The sequence below is a fragment of the Neolamprologus multifasciatus genome, chromosome 6 (assembly GCF_963576455.1).
Source record: "Neolamprologus multifasciatus chromosome 6, fNeoMul1.2, whole genome shotgun sequence".
Lineage (NCBI taxonomy): Eukaryota > Metazoa > Chordata > Actinopteri > Cichliformes > Cichlidae > Neolamprologus > Neolamprologus multifasciatus.
The window spans coordinates 10819022-10837770 of NC_140444.1; the positions used below are offsets into that span (position 1 = coordinate 10819022).

The 18749-nt window shown below is 38.4% G+C and overlaps 2 protein-coding genes across 7 annotated transcripts; one reads left to right on the forward strand and one right to left on the reverse strand.

Annotated features, from left to right (window-relative positions):
• Positions 1 to 156: 156 nt before the first annotated feature.
• mycbpap (mycbp associated protein) lies at positions 157 to 12610 on the reverse strand. 6 transcript variants are annotated; one of them, XM_085162712.1, is made up of 18 exons: positions 12491 to 12610; positions 11536 to 11589; positions 11281 to 11419; positions 11051 to 11157; positions 10779 to 10956; positions 10512 to 10627; positions 10219 to 10369; positions 9779 to 9897; positions 7381 to 7475; positions 5754 to 5853; positions 5068 to 5260; positions 4758 to 4945; positions 4485 to 4631; positions 3394 to 3492; positions 3099 to 3148; positions 2792 to 2960; positions 626 to 802; positions 157 to 280 (listed from the first exon to the last, which is right to left on the reverse strand). In XM_085162712.1, exons 2-18 carry the CDS (start codon positions 11557 to 11559, stop codon positions 191 to 193), a joined length of 2142 nt encoding a protein of 713 aa, XP_085018838.1. In that variant the 5' UTR covers positions 11560 to 11589; positions 12491 to 12610; the 3' UTR covers positions 157 to 190. The 6 variants fall into 6 exon arrangements, with proteins under 6 accessions (XP_085018838.1, XP_085018835.1, XP_085018834.1 ...); XM_085162709.1 differs by having other exon boundaries at positions 2822 to 2960; positions 3099 to 3238; positions 12491 to 12609; XM_085162708.1 differs by having other exon boundaries at positions 2798 to 2960; positions 3099 to 3238; positions 12491 to 12609.
• A 404-nt stretch (positions 12611 to 13014) lies between these two features.
• On the forward strand, positions 13015 to 15646 carry rasd2b (RASD family member 2b). The gene is made up of 2 exons (XM_085162715.1): positions 13015 to 13946; positions 14114 to 15646. Exons 1-2 carry the CDS (start codon positions 13319 to 13321, stop codon positions 14656 to 14658), a joined length of 1173 nt encoding a protein of 390 aa, XP_085018841.1. The 5' UTR covers positions 13015 to 13318; the 3' UTR covers positions 14659 to 15646.
• The last annotated feature ends 3103 nt before the right edge of the window (positions 15647 to 18749 follow it).

Consider the following 18749-nt stretch of genomic DNA (forward strand, 5'->3'; position numbering starts at 1 on the left):
GAGTTACAAAGAGTGAATGAGGCAGGTAAATACATACAATACATACATAAAAATACTTCAAATTCACTGTGTCAGAGGAATAAAGTGTATTAATTCCACAACAAAATATAGCATACATCCTCTATAACAGGTTTTTTATATATGTTTGCAAATATTCTCCAGAATGCTGTGAGTCCCCTCTCACTTCTTATTAATAATGTGTGTCTTTCACATCTTCCATATTAAGCTCATCCACCAGGTCACACAGGTTGTCCACTAGATCCTCCATCAGAGCATAAACCTGTCAGATAGGTAGAGACACATATTTGGTATGAGGAAGACCAAACAGATTAAAGCAATAGCATAAATTCTAACTACATTTCCTGGGTATGACTCAAGAGTGCTTAAAAATGCAGACTCACACAATTTTTAATCACACAACAGTTTAGTCTTTTCAGCAGACTCTACCTATCGAAATCCCCACTATTAAGAAACACAGGCAGTTTGTAATGCCGTCTAAAACTCCCAAAGTGTTCCAGATATATGATGATGTTATCATGGTAATTTTCTCAAACTATGGAAACTCTTGTCAAGTACTGAATTTAAACATCAGTGTGGAGTATTTGAAGTCAACTAAATTACATGCCTTGCTGTGCAGAAGCCTCGTGTAAACAGGCATCATCTTCACTACATTTGTTTGTTTAGGAGGCGGTTGAAGGATGCTCTCTGACTCATTTTCTTGGTTTTCCAAAGTTCCCTTTATCTTTGTTGTTTTTCCCTGATGCCCTTTTCCTGTTTCCTTTTCTCTTTCCCCCTTCTTGTCCTGCGGAAAGATAGAATTAAAATTAATAAGCGAAAGATATCAGTATTGCTTACAGAGAAATAATATTGTTAGCAAATAATTTAAGAATTTAAAAATTGTTTCTGTAATGTTTCTGGACATAAACTTACGAGGAATTTTCCTATCTAAGCATCATAATATATCTAGGCAGCTATCAAAATAATTCTTTACACGCAAGGCACAAGGCTTAAAACCAGCACTGCATGGGCATGTTCTTCAAGGAAGCACTGTGTTAAAAGCAAATACAATTCTATTGTGAAAATCTCTGCATGGGTTTGGGGACATCAAACTATTGCCAGTGAATACTCTTCATCCCGTTTCTACATCCACAAACATACATGTGGCACACAATTAAAAAATACAATCCACTATATATTGGGATGTTCATGCAGGCTCCACTTATGCTGAACCGAAAATGCATATTTTATACAGGCGTCTTTGTCAGGGAAAGTGCTGCAAGGCAAAACCAGACAGTAGAAGAGTCTGGATGAAACAAGAAGCACCAATGGGAAAACACTTGACAAACACAGTGACTTATCTATTTTGTTTCTGAATGCTGCAGTAAAAACGGCCACGTCCTACTTTTATGAATTGTACATATATATTAAAAAGTGACATAATAAAAGACTACATTTTCATATATATATGTTTAAGTCAAATTGCTGAATTTCAGAATCTGACATGTTGTCTTTGAAGTACTTTTAACAGAGGATTTAAACGGCTCGAGAGTCACTGCGTTCTGTTTTGCAGACCTGTGGAAATGAGGCCATGCAATGAGTTGAAACGGCTTGTCCAGTTCAGAACGACCACCTATTTCATGTCATGTTGTACACTGGATGCCCTGTCCTTTTTGAGTTAATGTATAGCTGCCACAGATGGCTTGGACTCACACCCTGGGCACACAGTTGGTGAGCAGGTGCACATTTTCACACAGTGTTCTGTTACCATGGTACCCTGCGAGTAATACGCTGCACCTTACCTATGACTCAACCGTCATACAGAGCAGAAAATCACTCAGCAAAATATGTAGTCACACAGACAAAGCCGTGCTTCTAATCTAATACTTTATTACTCAAGCTCATAATTTGTGAATAGGACTGGTTATAATGAGGTAGGATGCATTGTGGATAGATGCAAAAACAACAACAACAAAAAAAAAAAACTATCAAATGCATTAGAATTAGTACTGAATAAAATTTTTGCTGAATATATTAACCAATTTGCCAAAGCACGAATGGCCAGTACCATGTTTTGCTTATCCATTATAATAATCTCTCTAGGAAGCAAAACACTAAATAGAGCCATTTCACATTCTGTATTACTAGTTTTTTAGTGGTAAGACAGAATGTGGATGGAGACAAAATGAATGTACCATAAAGATGCTTCCAGCAGGCAACTATAGAAATGGTTAAAATGTTTTCCTTACTTAAAATAAAGCACTGTAAACCAAATACACATACTATGACACATATAAAAAGTATTTTTTAGGAAATTACCCTATAGAACAGAAAACTGCAGGTGTCTGTATTACTGACAACAAGCAGTCAGTAGTAACAACAAAACAGGCATCTGTTGAATGACTGATGAATGAATGAAGAGCTGACAGCTTGCCTGAAGTGGTGAAGGTGACTCATGTGTGTATCAGCTCAAGTAATGTGTCATATCCTACAAAATGACACTTTATTCATGATCACAAACAAAAACCTTTGAATAAAGGTTCAGCCACACACACGCACACACACACACACGCACTCCTGCACGATACCTCTCACTTTTGCATTCTCCTGCTGAAATACAATTTTTTCTCACCTCTACTTTTTTGTTAGTTGTTGGCATCTTGTCTTTTTTTTAAAATTTCCTTTAGTTTCCTCAATAGCAGCTTCACTGACCTTTATATCACTCTTGATATAAAAGTTAGTGAAATCTATGCTTAATGGCACACTAGTATGCAAAACAAAAATAAATATATACATATACATGTCTGTGGTCCTGCCAAAGTACTTGTATTTCCCCAGCATCAGTGATTATAAGTTTATCCTCTTTATCAGTCCATGCTTCTTTCTCTGGAAGGCCCAGCAGGTTCTGCAGCCACATGGCCTCAGCAGTCATTCTGTCCAGCAGTTTTCTCCACAGCTGCCGCCTGCAGGGGGCACCACACACCAACATAAGCTGAAGGGTTGTTGCACAGAGGCAGAGTATAGAACATTGGTATGTGTACAACAGAGAAACACATTAAGAAACTAGTCCTACATTACTACTCAGAAGTTAATGAATTCACCCTAAGGAGCCAGCTGTTAGGGGATGATTCAGTCCAGAAGGTTCAGAAAGCTGCAAATACAGAGAGTTGAGTTGGGCCAGGCCTTCTTCTCTTGTGAGGGAGTCCTGGGATGACTCTTCATCAGGTAGAGACAACACAGCCTTAAATATGTGGTAAGAAAAACAAACACACTAATATGATGTCTTTTATCATCAACACCATATGAAATCGCACCTATATATATTATAAAAAGACTAAATTTACTGCTTTTCGTTGTAGTGTCAGGTTTCATGTCACTACTAGATAATGTGTATACCTGTCGGAGAGTATCAACAGAGTAGTCCCAGGTGCTTCCTTGATCCAGTTTTTGCCACAGTGCCTTCAGGCCCTCCACTGGCACATCCCGGTACTGCAACTAAAACCACAGAACGTGTTCACCAGTCTGAAGCAGTTTATGTGAGGTGTATGCGCCTGTGCACACAAAAGAAATTACTGCCACAAAACCTGAAGGTTATCACCATCAACAGTCACCCTTAAAAATGATGGCTGTCATCATTTTTATTTATTCTTATGGCAAAGGAAAGAGATCAATATAAAACATGGCCATGTGAAAGGCCCTAAGAAGAACAATCACCATCTGGTAATAACTGACATGACTTAATGAGAAAAGTCTTCTAATATTTCAAATTAGAATAATCTTTAAAAGTAAACATTTTTATCCAAATGACTGCTTACAGCTTAGTGTCTGTTATTAAACATAATGTCCCATGTCCATTGAGAATTATTTTAGGAGGCCATCATGCTCTATATTTACTGGAAAGTCTAATCAGCCTCCTAATTAGCCCAGTTAAAGCTTGGTTTCTATTGTAGTGCTCGGGGAAGACAAACCATATTGCATAGTACAGAGGCAACAGTGGATGGTTCTATATATTAGTGGTTATGATATATTATTAGTTAATGACCTGCCATAAATAATGCAATTACTTGGTGCTGAATGAATAGGGACAAAGACAGAATATAGGATGAGGAGGGGAAGTCATAACAAGCTAATCATACTGTTGCACACACAGTGAATTTTCAAATAGAAGAACACATTAGCGGGTCAGCTCACACTGAATCAGGTGGCGTGACTAAGATTGAGACTGAACAATACGAACAAAAACACTCTAAAAGAAAAATGTGTCATGCATTAGTGCTACATGAAACTGGGCCACCCTGCTGCACAATGAGCAATGTTTTTCACACTATGTATCAAAAAAAGGAAAGAGTTAAAAATGTCAAAGTCATCTACTCTCTATGGCCTATGCTGAGGTCCTAATATTGATTTGAACCAAAAAAAATTATAATTAAAAAAAGTTTAACTGAGATACACTAAAAATATAGCTTCTTTCTGTGCTTATGTTCCACCTTTGGGTTTCTGCTCAGAAACAGTTGCTCTGTAGTGATGTAGAGCTCTGCAGGTGAGCTTGGTCTTTCTGGACTGTGGACCTGGTAGAGCACCTCATAGACAATCGACCGGCAGATCTTTTCCTGAACTACCTTTTCCAGTTTTGTCTGTTTGTCCACAAACAAACACAGAAAAAAGAGAAAAGATTATTTGTGTTAAGAGAAATACCAGTGCTATCTCTTTACTTGTGTTTTTATCTCACTTTTGTGGACTCAGCTGAATAGTAAAACTACCTCTATGAAAAGCCTCTCATCTGCAGTTCTGTCTTGGTACAGAGATATTCCCCTTAAGACAACTTGCATGGAGGCTCCTTGCAGCAGCACAGGATGGGTGCTGAGCTGCCAAATTTCTGTTTTGATGACTGGCTTCTCTGACTTAAATAGAAACTCCACTCGCTGGGTCTCACCTGGAAGAATGACACCTACAGGGAACAGAAAGCAACAGAGAAAACAGAAAGCTCGGTTGAGTGATGGTTCAATAGACAAGCGGTGTATGACGTACAAATGTTGGCGGCAGGTGTTCGGATCATGTTTGTGTGGTTACCAGAGGAGGCATTAAAGTAGAAGTGCACTTTCTGTGTTTGCAAACCCAGATTAGGAAAATTGTATGGCTTGGGAAGCTGCTGCCAGCTGTAGAAGATGACAGTGCTGCCCTCATTATGTAGGTCCAGGTGGGATGTGACTATTTCTCCAGTCAGGGCTTCAAAGAATATTGTAGCACTAATTCCTACTTCTCCCTGATAAGTGAGCATTGGAGAAAGAAAAGCAATTAAGTGTTAAATGTCAAAGGTATCAAACAGAATATGTCATTACATTGCGTGTTTTTATATACCTGTGCATGTGTTATTTGTGTGCTGAAGATACAATCAGATTTGTGCCAAAGTCGGCTGCAGCCCATGCATTATCATACAAACTGCATTATTAATTAAACATGGTTTTTAAAAGTCAAAACTCATGTAACAACCCATATAAAAAAGTGGTTATTAAGGGACAATTGTCAACAAAACTGCTGTTTTTCTCATTAAAGTCTAACTGTATAGGGAGGACTACAAGACCCTTAATGCAAGTACTCTACATAAACTGTTTCCATCCTATCAGTATTTGGAGAAGCAAGAAAAGTGGCTTGTTCTGTTGAATTTATCAATATAATGTACAGACTTTTCAGAAAAAACTGAATAGGCACCTGTTCCTCTCTCTCGCTCTCTCTAAGGTAAGGAATTTATTCTGTACCTGCTTTGAGAGAGAGTTTCCAGTCCAGGTAGCAACCTGACCACAGAATCTCAAGGTAGGCACATCTAAGTGAACATCTTCATGCTGTGCCAGTGGATCACTGTAGGAGACAATCACAAAGCAGAATAACTAAGACATTTAATGTAAGTCAGTTATTGCTAAAAAATATTTTGTTTGAGGACAACTTAATTCCAGACCAGCATTATGTGCATATACACTTGATATTCAGTCCCACCATTAGCCATTAAAAGGTGAAGATATTTCCTCCTTACATTGTTTGGCTATACTGTAAAATTATTTTTAGACAGAGCAAAAAAGAATTACACTTTGACAAAATAGGAAGTGTAGCAGATGTTATAAACACTGTAATTTTGTAAAAGACGCTGGCAGAGATTAAAAAAAGAAAAGAATGGTTGGATCAGAAGCGAGACGCAAAAAAAGCTCTTCTGTTCACATAATGAAAGGAGGTATGGGGGAGCTATTTAATGCAGCAATAATTACATAATTATAAAATACTGATCAATCATAAAGACCTCATAAAATTTAGTATACTAAATTATTTAGAGGGCAGTTTTTTTAAATTATACAATTTACTTCTTAATATTTGTGAACTCGTAAATATAAAATAGAGATGATACAAAATACAACCTTTGTGAAACACTGTTTTATGTTCAGTTCTGTCTTGCCTTAATAGTCACCTCACTTCACATTATGAAGACTGACTAAAAACTGTGTGGATACATAGGCTGATGTATGTATTAGCTATGCATACTCTCACAACAGATTCTTATTTCATAAACACTTTACTTCATTTTTGTGCATATCTGTGCACGATATGTCACCTGGTCCTAGGTTCTAGTGAGTGGAGAGCTGTGTATTTACAGCCAAGGATCTAAACAACATGACCTTTTTTTTTTGTCCAGCTAGCAAACAGGAAATTGCATCACAACCAAAAACTGAAAACAATATACAACATAATTACATATTACTGACAACTGTTCGGTGTAAATGTAGTCTGGCTGACACCAACTGAGTTGGGTTTCTTAATAACTTCAAATAATGTGATGCACCTTCACCGACACAGCCCTGACCTTTAGTGGGCAGCTTATGAAAGGATATACTCTCAGTCCTTGAGTCGTTCCCCGTGTAAACTATAGGGGTCATTCCCTAAGAAGCCACACGCATACTCTTCTTCTCAATCATGAAATGTAGCTTTGCAGCAAAACAAATCTGACAACATACAGTATTGAAAAGCCAATTACACAATGTGTGTTTTTAATACATGTTATGTAACTTCAACACACTCTGGACAAATGAGTCATGTTACAATACTGTATTATTGCTTTTCTGCAACACTGTGACAATAACAATACCCAGGCTGATACCAACCATGGTTCTAATGAAGGTTCTAATAATGAAGTGGTTCCATTATTTACATCAAGGCTTAACACTTCATTTAACAGTGACTCAATTACATTTTAGACACAATGAACTCTTAGTGCTCTGCACATAGGGATAGCATTTTTGCCTAATTTTGATATTAACAGTAGAAAAATCTGGCCTTTGTTTTCTAAGTATGGAAAACATTTAATTAATCATCAAGCAGCAAAAAGCAGGTATTTCTTACAGGTTCTGCTTGCTCTCCATCTCTTCTTCTTCATTCTCTAATAAAGGACTGTAGGATGGTTTGCCAGAGCCAATCACTACCAGTTCACTGATGTCCTGTAATAGACAGATAGACAACAGAGTGGTACTTTGGAAGGTAGGGGTTAATTATGTACGATAACTAACGTTCTGGTTCTTGTTACTGACACCCTAAGTTCGTTTCACTCCAACAGATATGGCCAATTATGTCCTGTCAGGCAGAAAGGTGACAGTCAGGTGGTGACAAACCCTTCAGCTTTAGAATATCAGATTTTGTGGAGCACAATGTCCGTTGTCATTGACCATACTGAAGGATATATAATTATTTTGCTATTGGTCTGCTACTTTCTGACCCACACAGAAAGGGCAGAGGACAAACAAAAATTGCTAATGTATTGTTTTCCTCCTGGTTAATTTTTTTCCATAGGCTTGGCGTTTCTTTCACTCTCTTACCCACATCTCGATTTTTTTTCATGCTTTCAGAACAAGCAGTTTCTGTTTGCCACAAGGTACTCCAGACCCTAAATCACCTGAGCATCACATTAGCCACCAGCCTGACAGAACACAGTGCAACCATTTTCTCTAATTTTATCGTTGCACAATTGGTGTGCGTGCGAAAGATGGGGGAGGACAATAAAACATAGGGGGAATGTACCAGCTGAGACCACCAATAAATAAATAAATAATTAAAAAGATGTCATTTGAATAAACCTTCCAATATTCAGCACCTGCTACTTTAAGCTAATAAGATTAAATGGGAACTGGCTGTGAAGAGAAGCACATTTTTATTTAGGTGTTTACCCCAGAACCTCCAGCCTGCACTGATGAAATAATTATAATGCAGAGAGAGAGGTAAGGCATGTTCAGTCCCTTTTCTTGGGTTCTGTTAGTTCACAGGTCTCAATAGTTCTACCCTATGACACGACACGCTTCAGATTTCATAATCGTACCTTTTCTGTGTTTGCATATATGTCAACAACTGTTAGGGTTTATGGAAGGGCCACCCAGCTTAATTAATCTTATTACACGAGTGCACTGAATATGTACTTATATAAAATGTTTCACTGTATATTTGCAATATGTGGACAGTTTTTGCGTGTAGGTGTGCTTATGCCCTCAAAGCTGCAGGCTTATGTGGATTTGAGTGGATGTATGAGTACATGTGCTTGTCAGCCTCGTCCACATACTGCAGTTTGTTCCTTGTTCAGAAAACAAGGACAGTGTGCCCGATGCTGGATGATCACAAGCTGTTTGTGAAGATAGAGACTGATTATGATGAGCTAGCAGCACCTGTAGCTTGAGACAGAGTGTCCTGAGGGAGTGAGCAGCTTTTCTGAGGATAGAGTTGTCCAATAATGAAGCTTTCTTACAAAAAAACAAAAAACAAAATGCAATGATAAACTGTACTATGCATATCAAATTAGTTTCCTACACAGCGCATAGTGATATTACTGTCCAAGTCCAACTTTTCAGCTTTTTCTTGCACAGTGTTTACTGTGACTTGGATTGTGGTTTAGATTTTAGATATAATCAGAAGTTTTCAGGAGTGGGTTCTACAACATCGGTATTGGTGCACAATATTATACTGGAAAATATGTTGGAGGCAACTAAAGGTGCTGCACAAGATCCTATATACTACATATACTATACACTATGCTACTATCATAAAGGAACTGTTTGATTTAATAAAGAAAGCTATAAGATGATGACAGAGTGATTTGTCATAAAACATTTTAATGTGGAAATGTGGTATATCTAATTAAGACTACTGGAATTTCGAGGAAATATTTATAGAGAAAAGAGTTCAACAACCAGTCAGGTTGTGTTTGTAGAGTAACTAGTCCTAAATCCACCTAAAGTGAATGAGATAGTTGCTGCCTTCAGGAGAACCAGGAAAATGACTTCTCCCCACACTATATAAATGGTGAGGGGGTAGAAAGGTTCAGTGACATCAAATGCCTGGGTCACAACATCACAAAAGATTTGGCGGGGACCATTAACACCTCCCTTCTAGCAAAGAAAGCTCAGCATAGGCTTTTCTTATCGAGAAAGCTTAAAAAGCAGAACTCCCATCTCATATATTAGTGAATTTCTACAGGTACACAACAGAGAGCACTCTGCACTACTGTGTCGCAGTGTGGTACAGCAGCTGCACTGCAGAGACAGCACTGCTGCACTGTTAGCAACATTATCAAAGACTCAGTGCACCCTGGACACAGATTGTCCTCCTCCCATCTGGTAAAAGATACAGGATCATCAGAACATACACTAAATGAGCGAGGAACAGCTTTTTCCCCATAGCTGGGGAAGTCCTCTTCCACCCTATCCTATGGAGTGTTTTGTCTTATTGGTTAAAAGATTTAATTGATATTTTTCATTACTGGTTTGTTTATGTCCATGTCCTGTAAAACCTCCTTAATTAGCTGGCGCTGATGCTGCAGGTACGTGCTCTGGCTCCAAGTTCGTGAAGCTGGCCGTAGAGTCTCAGCACAAATGATTCCTGGAACAAAAAAATGAATTTCAGTTTTACAGACTGAATTTGCTCATGCGTAGGAGTTTCCTGCTCTCCCAACTGAACGATCATTCTGCATTTACATGCTTGTTTTGTTTGTTTGTATGCGACCACTTAACAAACATTTTATGATGTGAGGGCTTTCTTTCTCTTATCCCAATCGTAATTATTACAAGAAAACTGTCCTTTCATAAATCCTTTTTTGACTTGGGAAAATGTAATTTCATGCGAATAAACAATGAGAAAAACTGCATCAAAACAGGGGCTTAGGGATAAAAATTGGAATATAGCATAGGTGTCTGTGATTACCTGATTCCTGGCATATCCTCTGTGGTTGTCCCATCTGTGTGATAGGTTTTTGTCTGCCCCACTCGGTCTGAGTCAGAGTGGCTGTAATACCGCTCATTTCATCTCCATAACGCTGTGGGAGACTCCAAAACTCACTGCCCACACGATAACCCTAGAGAAGTTAAAGAACAGCTTTAGAGATTTTAGTCACTGGAGAACTACCAAAAAAAACAAAACAAAAAAACAAACAAACCCAACAATCTGATGGATGACTAAAGACAGAGTAGACCGGCAAAAGCAAATATGTGTCATACATATCCTGAGTGGATGAGTGGCATGACTCGGTTTAGAAATTCCCTCTGCTCCTGAGTTTCTCTATAATGGTTGGCTTGATTCATCAGGAGTTTTTCGACTGGCCTATGGAGCAAATCTTGACACCATTGAAAGAGAGACAAGACATTAATGCAGACTTAGGAAATTTGCATTTGCTTCTAATGAGAGATTTGTGGGTAAAGGCTCTAATAATGATGCACAGTTTATCTCTTTTCGGTGCAGGCTGTTGTAGTCTCTAATCAGCTCACCTGATAAGACGTCCTGCTGTTGTCTCCGATGTCTCACATGTTTGTCCCAATTCTGTAAGGCATTACCCTGGATGTTTCTTTGGCTTGAAAGAGTTTCTGTTTCTACAGCATCTGAGGGACTCCTTTCTTTGGCCTCACATAGAGGATTTCCTAGGGAATTTGGTATTCGCTTCACCAACTTGTTGGCAATGGGAAAGGTTAGTAACACAGTGAAGTCAAAGAATTACAGTTGTATTTGTTCATCTACAGAAACTGGAACATTTAAAAAATACCTCTGTCTCCCCTTTAGCCTCTAGATAACTTCTGTAATCCTCTAAGCTACCCAGGATGGTGTGTGGAAGAATCATCCCATGCTCATCAAACCGAACCCCCATTGATCCTGAGTGGAAAGGACAGGGACAAAAAAAGAAAAGTTGCATATCACAAACAGGATATATTTAGTTTCATCTAATATCCAACATAATAATCTATTTGTCCATGAGAGCAAAAGAAAACAACTGACCTCTGAAGTCGAGAAGCTGGCAGTCAGAATCCAAATTCTCTTGCTTCCTAGCTCTCACTTCATCATTTGCTGATGTTTTACTTACATGTGCCATAAGCTCTTGTTTCTGATGGCTCTTTGGTATCTTCAGCATACAAAGCTGTAGTCATAATATAGCAAGTTAAACATTTAAGTGGCATCAAGGAGAATTTAGATTAAAACAAAAGTTTCGCTAATGAGCTGTTAATACTGTCTATATTGATGAAGTAAATTTACTTTATTGAGCTTCTGTGGATACATGGTAAGAGCCCCGTTGCAGCTTCTTAGTCCCTGAGAAGAGGACATTAAAAACGAGGTGTTATGACACTGTGTTTTCTGGCTAATTTAACAGGCAAATTAAAATGTGCCATGTTTTATTGTGATTCCACAATTGAAGGCTTTAAAATGTAAAAACCGATTGTACTTCACTGTACATAAAGTCCAATGCTCACATGTACACATGCTGATACAAAGAGTGCCTTGGAACACTGACATGGTTATGCAATACTGCTAATTTGTCCTTATCCAACAGTTCCTTATTATAGTTTCCATGGCCACAACAATAATTAGTTTCTGGCTTTTGTAAGTGTTTTCTTCCTTTTTTTCAATTCTTCTGATCACAGGTTCAATACAGTTTTCAAACTGCTTTTGATGAGAACCAAAAGATGGCCTTGTCCTTTGAGGAAAGAATCTGCTGCAGTGCTTTTACACATGTTTGGAAACCAAAAGTTACTGATGCTGACACATATTCTGACTGAGATTTTGTGTTTTTATCTCTCTAATTTAAAGCTTTACGTGACTTTATATTGCTCCTTTGTATTTCAAATGCATATCTTGAGCTCTCAATAGTCTAGATCCGATTAAAATCAAGTACACAAATATAAGACATAATAAAGAAATACTATGGTTTATGTTTATCCTTGCCTTTGTTTATCTGTATTATTTTTACAAAAGTAAAAAGTCTACGTATTTCCTCCGCCACAGTACAGAAAGGTACATGTAGCTATACATATGATAAACTATCCACAATCACCAGTGAAACCACTGACAGGTGGAGAAGTCAAACAGCGACACAAATTTAGCTTGACATAATAGAAAAGAGGAAGAAGCAGACAGAGGTGAATATTGATACAGAGGGGTTGGAGGTCACCCGAATAACTTCAAGTTCTTAACTCTTTCTTCGGTAACTTACCGCAGCTCATTTCCCCTTTTATACAGTAGCGCTAGAGAGGCAATGTAGCATTAGCAAAGCTAAAGCTCCAGTTTGGTGTACAGTAACCATGGCAACAGACGCCCTAACTTACGTTGCGCAACGAGTCACCACACAGACACGAGAAAGCAAACTATTAGAGTTATATTTAATATTAGTGGAGGGAATAAAAGTTTTTTTCCCTTTATCTTACTATATTATTTACTGATCTATTCAGATTTTTTTTTAATGTTTAACCTACGTATTGTTTTTAATTTCCTCTACACCTTTTATTGTATCCCCATTCCTTATTTTATTTAACTATATTTTGTGTTTTAATTAATTAAAATATTAATTGATTTAATTAAAAAATTTAATTAATTAAAATCAAATCACTGCACTGCTCTATTAGCAGCAAACAACACAAATTAGCTGCTAATTAACTCTTGTCATATTGCTGCTGCACTTTCTTTTCTTTTCTTTTCTTTTCTTTTCTTTTCTTTTCTTTTCTTTTCTTTTCTTTCTCTTTGGTAGTCTCCCATATCATGTAGAAAAGACTAATGCATTAAGTAGGTCGAGTTTTCTCTGCTTGGTTGCACATCCTATTTCATCTTCTTCTTTCTAAACAAGGTGTTCTCTTGGAGAACACAACGAGCGTTCCTGTCAATCAGCATGACGTCATCAAACCACGGGGCTGTGATATCTATATAAAGACAAGTGACATCAGCCGCCCAACCAAACACACGCTTGAGCAGCTCCATAAAACGGCAGATCGTTGATTCTATCTAGCTGCAACAGCGCGGAGTCAGCGTCCGGAACCATCCTAAAAAGATGGAAATGGGTAGCATCTCTACCGGCACATCACCCACCTCCGTCACAGTTTCCCACCAGATCAAACGCTCTACAAGAGAAAACCCTCAGTTTCGTGGTAATATGGAAGGGCAGTGCGCTGGTTCATCAAAAGTTTTACTGGCTTACAAAAACGCATCGCAGCACTTGAATTCGTCTGGTATCAAAGCGGGCTTGGGCATACTTAAAGTCGCTACCTCCCAATGGAAACAGGAAAAAAAGACGCTTTCAGGAGCAGCAGTAAGGCAAATGTCCGCTGCCAACAACAGCCACCCTTGCAAGAGATCCCCACTTGATCAGCTGGCAGCTCTGGTTCTCCATGGTCAAACCCGGCATCGCCAGATTAGTCAGGGGCACCCACAAGATCCTCTTTACTTAACCAAGCCACAGAACTCTAAGCGCATCGTAGTTCTTGGTGCTCCACGGGTCGGAAAGACCTCAATCCTAAGAAGATACATGATAGACGGATTTGTGGAGGAGTACAAGCCCACCTCCGAGGATTTCCTAAGGAAACTGTTTCGCATCCGTGGGGAAAGCTACCAAATTGACATCCTGGATGCATCCCGGGAACGGGACTTCCCAGCCAAGCGGCGGCTGTCTATCCTCACTGGTACGTATTTTCTCGGTTATAGTCTCTGTTCTGCTAAAAATAAACAATTAAAAAAAATGTCTGTATGTGTTTGTTGAATAAGAATAAAGATTTTGGATGTGAAACTGTATGCGCAATGTGTAAAACTCTGTCTAAAAAAAAACTTGTGTTTTGTTTTTCTTCTATAGGGGACATTTTTCTTCTAGTATTCAGTTTAGATGATCGGAGCTCTTTCGAAGAGGTGTGCGCACTGCGAAAGGAAATTCTGGCTGCTAAATCCAAGCTCATCAGATCCACTGTGCCAGAGCATTGCGCACAGCCACAGGTTCCTCTGGTGGTCTGCGCCAACAAGGTGGATCTCCAGGAATCCGAGAGAGAAATAACTAAGGCAGAGATTCTCCAAGCCCTCGGGGATGACTGCGCCTATTTTGAAACGTCTGCAAAGGAGAGCACTAATCTCGAACAAGTATTCGAGACTTTGGCAAAGCGAGGTGGGCTTCCGACCGAAACTGGCCCGTCGCAACACCGCAAAGTCTCTCTCCGCTCATATCAGGCAATGCGGAGCGGCCGTGTAGCGGGGAGGGGGAAGCAGGTCTCTGATAGAGATGTTCCCTGCGGCACACTGTACCCACTGGCCCGGCGACCGAGTTTTACCACTGACCTTCGTCAGGTTATTGGACCACATACGACAAGGAAGCCCGGCAAAGGACTGGAGAAATGTTATATTCAGTGAGAGACACACAAACTATGAGAAGAAACACAGAGCGAATAACACAGTTCATAAAGCACCGATATTTATTTAAAAATAATAATAATGCCTTATTGTGCGTTTACATGTACTTGAAATGTTTTTGAAATAAAATATTTTTAATATTATAGTGTGTTCTTTTTTTCTTTCTGAGTATGGACAAAGTAGGAGGAGGCTGAGTCAGTACCTTGACTATTTGATTATTGTATGACTATTTCATAATCTATGTTCAGAAATCTAGATGGCAACTCTTTTTCCTCACCCACGCTTGTTTTTGCTTCCTGTGAGTCTCTCTGTGTGTAATACTGGATTCGTGATTGCCAGCAGTCCACAATCTGAATCCCACACATCCCAAACAACCAGCTTAAAGGTTTCCAGTTGGCATACACTTTCCTCATCCTACATCATACCCTATAAATTATTTCTAATATAAGCCTACCACTCAAGGGCTTCTATGAACTCAACTATTTAGCTTTCACTTGCATGGTTGTTCTTCATTTTTTATATTTTGAAGCTGAAGACGTCTCCCTTCAAACAACAGGCTTTGAGTCACAGATTCCAAAGCTACTGAGGTGTTTTTTTAAAGAAGCGATACATGACATATTTTGCTAGCTTGATGCCAATAAGAAAGCAACCTTGCAAAGATTTATCTCTGGGTGCTTTATGTGTGCACTTGGAGAACGCTTTTCACTTGCCGGAAATATGTGTTTCCATGGGCACTGCTTTTGAGTTTATTGAGCTGCAGCTAACAGATGACTCAGGTTTTACATTCAGGTGATCCTAACGTTGCAGGAGTTTATTTTCCTGTGCGCTCAAGCAAAGTAAAACACTGCTTTTCATGTCCATTGATAAAAGCATTAATAACACCCTTCCAACAACATCATGTAAAAATAGTGATTGAAATGTGAACTCTCAAACTTCTTTTAATCTTGATAATCACACTAATGTTCTGTATGCGGTTTTCTCAAAAAAAAAAAAAAAAAAAAAGAAAAAGAAAAAGAAAATTGGGCTCCATTCTAAAATTCGTGTTGTGAGTGTGTGAGTCATGATGCCTGAAAGCCTCAGAACAATGTCTGAACCAAAGAGAGACAGACGGTTTGACACATCTGGGAGAAACACATATAGAACAGATAAAGAGAATCAGGTTATTATGGGCTAAAATGTTGATTCAGTGGGTTAATGAAATGCATAATCAAGTGACAAAAAGTTTTATTGCAATGTATGCAAGCATATTGCGTTCCCCCCCATCCACATTTTATTCACAACAGTGCATAGAAAACAGATCAAATGTTTCCAGCTGGTGAATGTTATGGTCTGCAGGTAGGCCAGTTCAGAACACGGACTCTTCTAATACAAACCCGTACTGTTGTAACAGAGGCAGTATGTGGTTTAGCGGTCAGCGGTCTTGCTAACATATAAACGGCTTGTGCTGAAAAAAAAAAATCATCTACATGTGAGCATATGTTGCTCTAAAACCTGCAAATACCTTTCAGCACCTTTCATTCTAGATGTATGAATGACCAATCTTACAGACATTAATGCCCCCCCCCCATAAATTTAGAGATGGATTTCAAATTTTGATGCATATGACCAATTTGCCTCATCTTCCACTTTGCCTCAGTCCATTTAAAATGAGTTTTGGCCGTGAGAGACTGCGGCATTCTGAATCAGATTCACATGTTGCTTCTTCTTTTCACAATTAAAGCTTTACCCTGTATTTGTGGATGGCACGTCAAACTGTCTTCACAGATGATGAAAGTGCTGCTGAGACCATGCAGCGATTACCATGACAGAATCATCCCTGTTTTTACTACATTTTTAACCGAGGGAGTGAAGATCACAGGTATCCAACAGTGATTAATGGTCTTGTCCTTAGCGCACAGAGATTTCTCCAGATTCTGAGAATCTGGAGATTCTGAGAATCTATATCTGAGAATTTGATGACATCATGTATTGTAGATGATTAAATACTGAAAGAAAGATATTAAAAGTCTTCACAATGTTACATTAAGGAAATTGTTTCACAATTTATAAACACAAATTGATGAACCACTACTCATCTTTACTTCTGTAAAACTGCCTCTTCAGTCTCCAACCTTTTCTTGACCCTCCCAATTTTTTTGTCTAAAATGTCCAAAATGAGCTAATATTTTCAGGCAATAATAAAATGTCTCAGTTTAATCATTTAATATGTTTTACTGTGAGGAAAATGTAGGTTTATGAGACATGCATGTCGTCGTTTTCACAGCTTACGAAGCTCCAAGTTAAATTCTTTAACTGCTTGCTGAAAGGTATTCATTCACAACTACAACCAGAGAATAGTGTATCCTTTTCATCACCTATATTAACAAAAAAAATGTATATTTACAAATGACTGTTTGCTTAAGACCTGACTCTTGTTTTTATTTATTTTTGTTTGTTCTTTTATTTTGCAGTTGTGAGGCTGTGGCTCAGGAGATAAAGCTGGTTGTATTGCACTGAATGGTTGGAGCCCCCGCTTTTCCAACCCACGTGTCAAAGTGTCCTTGGGCAAGATGACAGGTAAAAAGCGTAGGATAAAGCGCTGTGTGACTGGGTGGATGCAGGTTGTAGTCTAAACCTGCAGTCCACTTTTCATTTTATTTATTTTGTACTTTTTTCAGAGGTAACATTTTACTACTTGACATTCTCATTATATTTTTTAATGACGTTTCTCTGACACAAACATGTTCTTTGCCACCATTGCCCCTACACTCCTCTACTGCTGAACTGATAAGTAGTCACTGTAGATCATGTATTATGACTGCAGGACAAGATAATCCAATAGCTCCACATGTTAATTCACCTGGATTAGGCCATGGTTATCTATCAACACACACACACACACACACACACACACACACACACACACACACACACACACACACACACTCTCTCTCTCTCTCTCTCTCTCTCACTCACTCACAATATACTACACTATAGGAAATGACAACATCAACATCAAGAAGTTATCAAAAAAGTGAATTATCAGTGAAAAAATACATTGATCACAAACTCAACATTACACTATTCAACACACAATTCAAAACATCACTAGTATTTCTGCACAAGGTATATGATAGAAAATACCGTAAGCCTAATGTTTACATAAAATTACATCATATATATAATAGGGAAAAAACTCTTGTCTGTTGTTAGGAGTTGGTAAAATGTATGTGCCTTGAAAGACAACCAACATCATGATCAGCTCAAATGAAATTACTTTTATGTTCACAAATTTTAAATCTCAGTTTCTCTGCATATGCTAAACCACATGGGCATTTCAAAGATAGACTGATAATAAAAATCTTATCTTTTACTTTTGCAAGAATATCTTTGAGAGCATGTGACACCAGTGAGTCAGTGAAATAAACATTTTGTGAAAATAAATGCATTATATAGAAATTATCTTTCATTAACATTGATTGATTGCTTCTAATGTCAGGTTGTATTTTTGCAGTGAAGCAGTCACGTGCTGTGAACTTCATATTGCAAGAAACTGGCAATTTTCACTCCTGCTTGGGTCCCAGTGACTTTACTGCACGTGGAGTGATACTTTTTTGTTGTTGTATAGCCATCATTACACACATAAAGACATGCACAATCACAAACACTTATCTGAACACATGCTCCTGTCCCTACACGTGAGGAGCATTGACATATGTTCCTGTTGTTCTCTCTGTTCTCTGACACACACACATAGACACACAAATGGGCACACACACACTTAAGTTAACGGCTTGCTTAAGTGCATGGACTGCTGAAACGTGAGGCTGTTTTTCTACTCAGCCTTGTCCTCCACATTTGTTATTCTACTCAGGGCAGCTCACAATCACAAGTCCCCATTTCTACCATGTGGATCCATTTTGTTATTCTCACATTTTTACATTCCCCCCAAAAAGCTTTACAGGAAATGTATTATTATTGCAAGAATTATTTTAGGGTCTACCTTACAATATAAAGTGCCTTGATGTGACCGTTGTGTTGATTTGGTGCTGTATGAATAAAACTGAATTGAATTGAAATTGAAAAAAAGAACTGAATGTAACTCAGTAAAG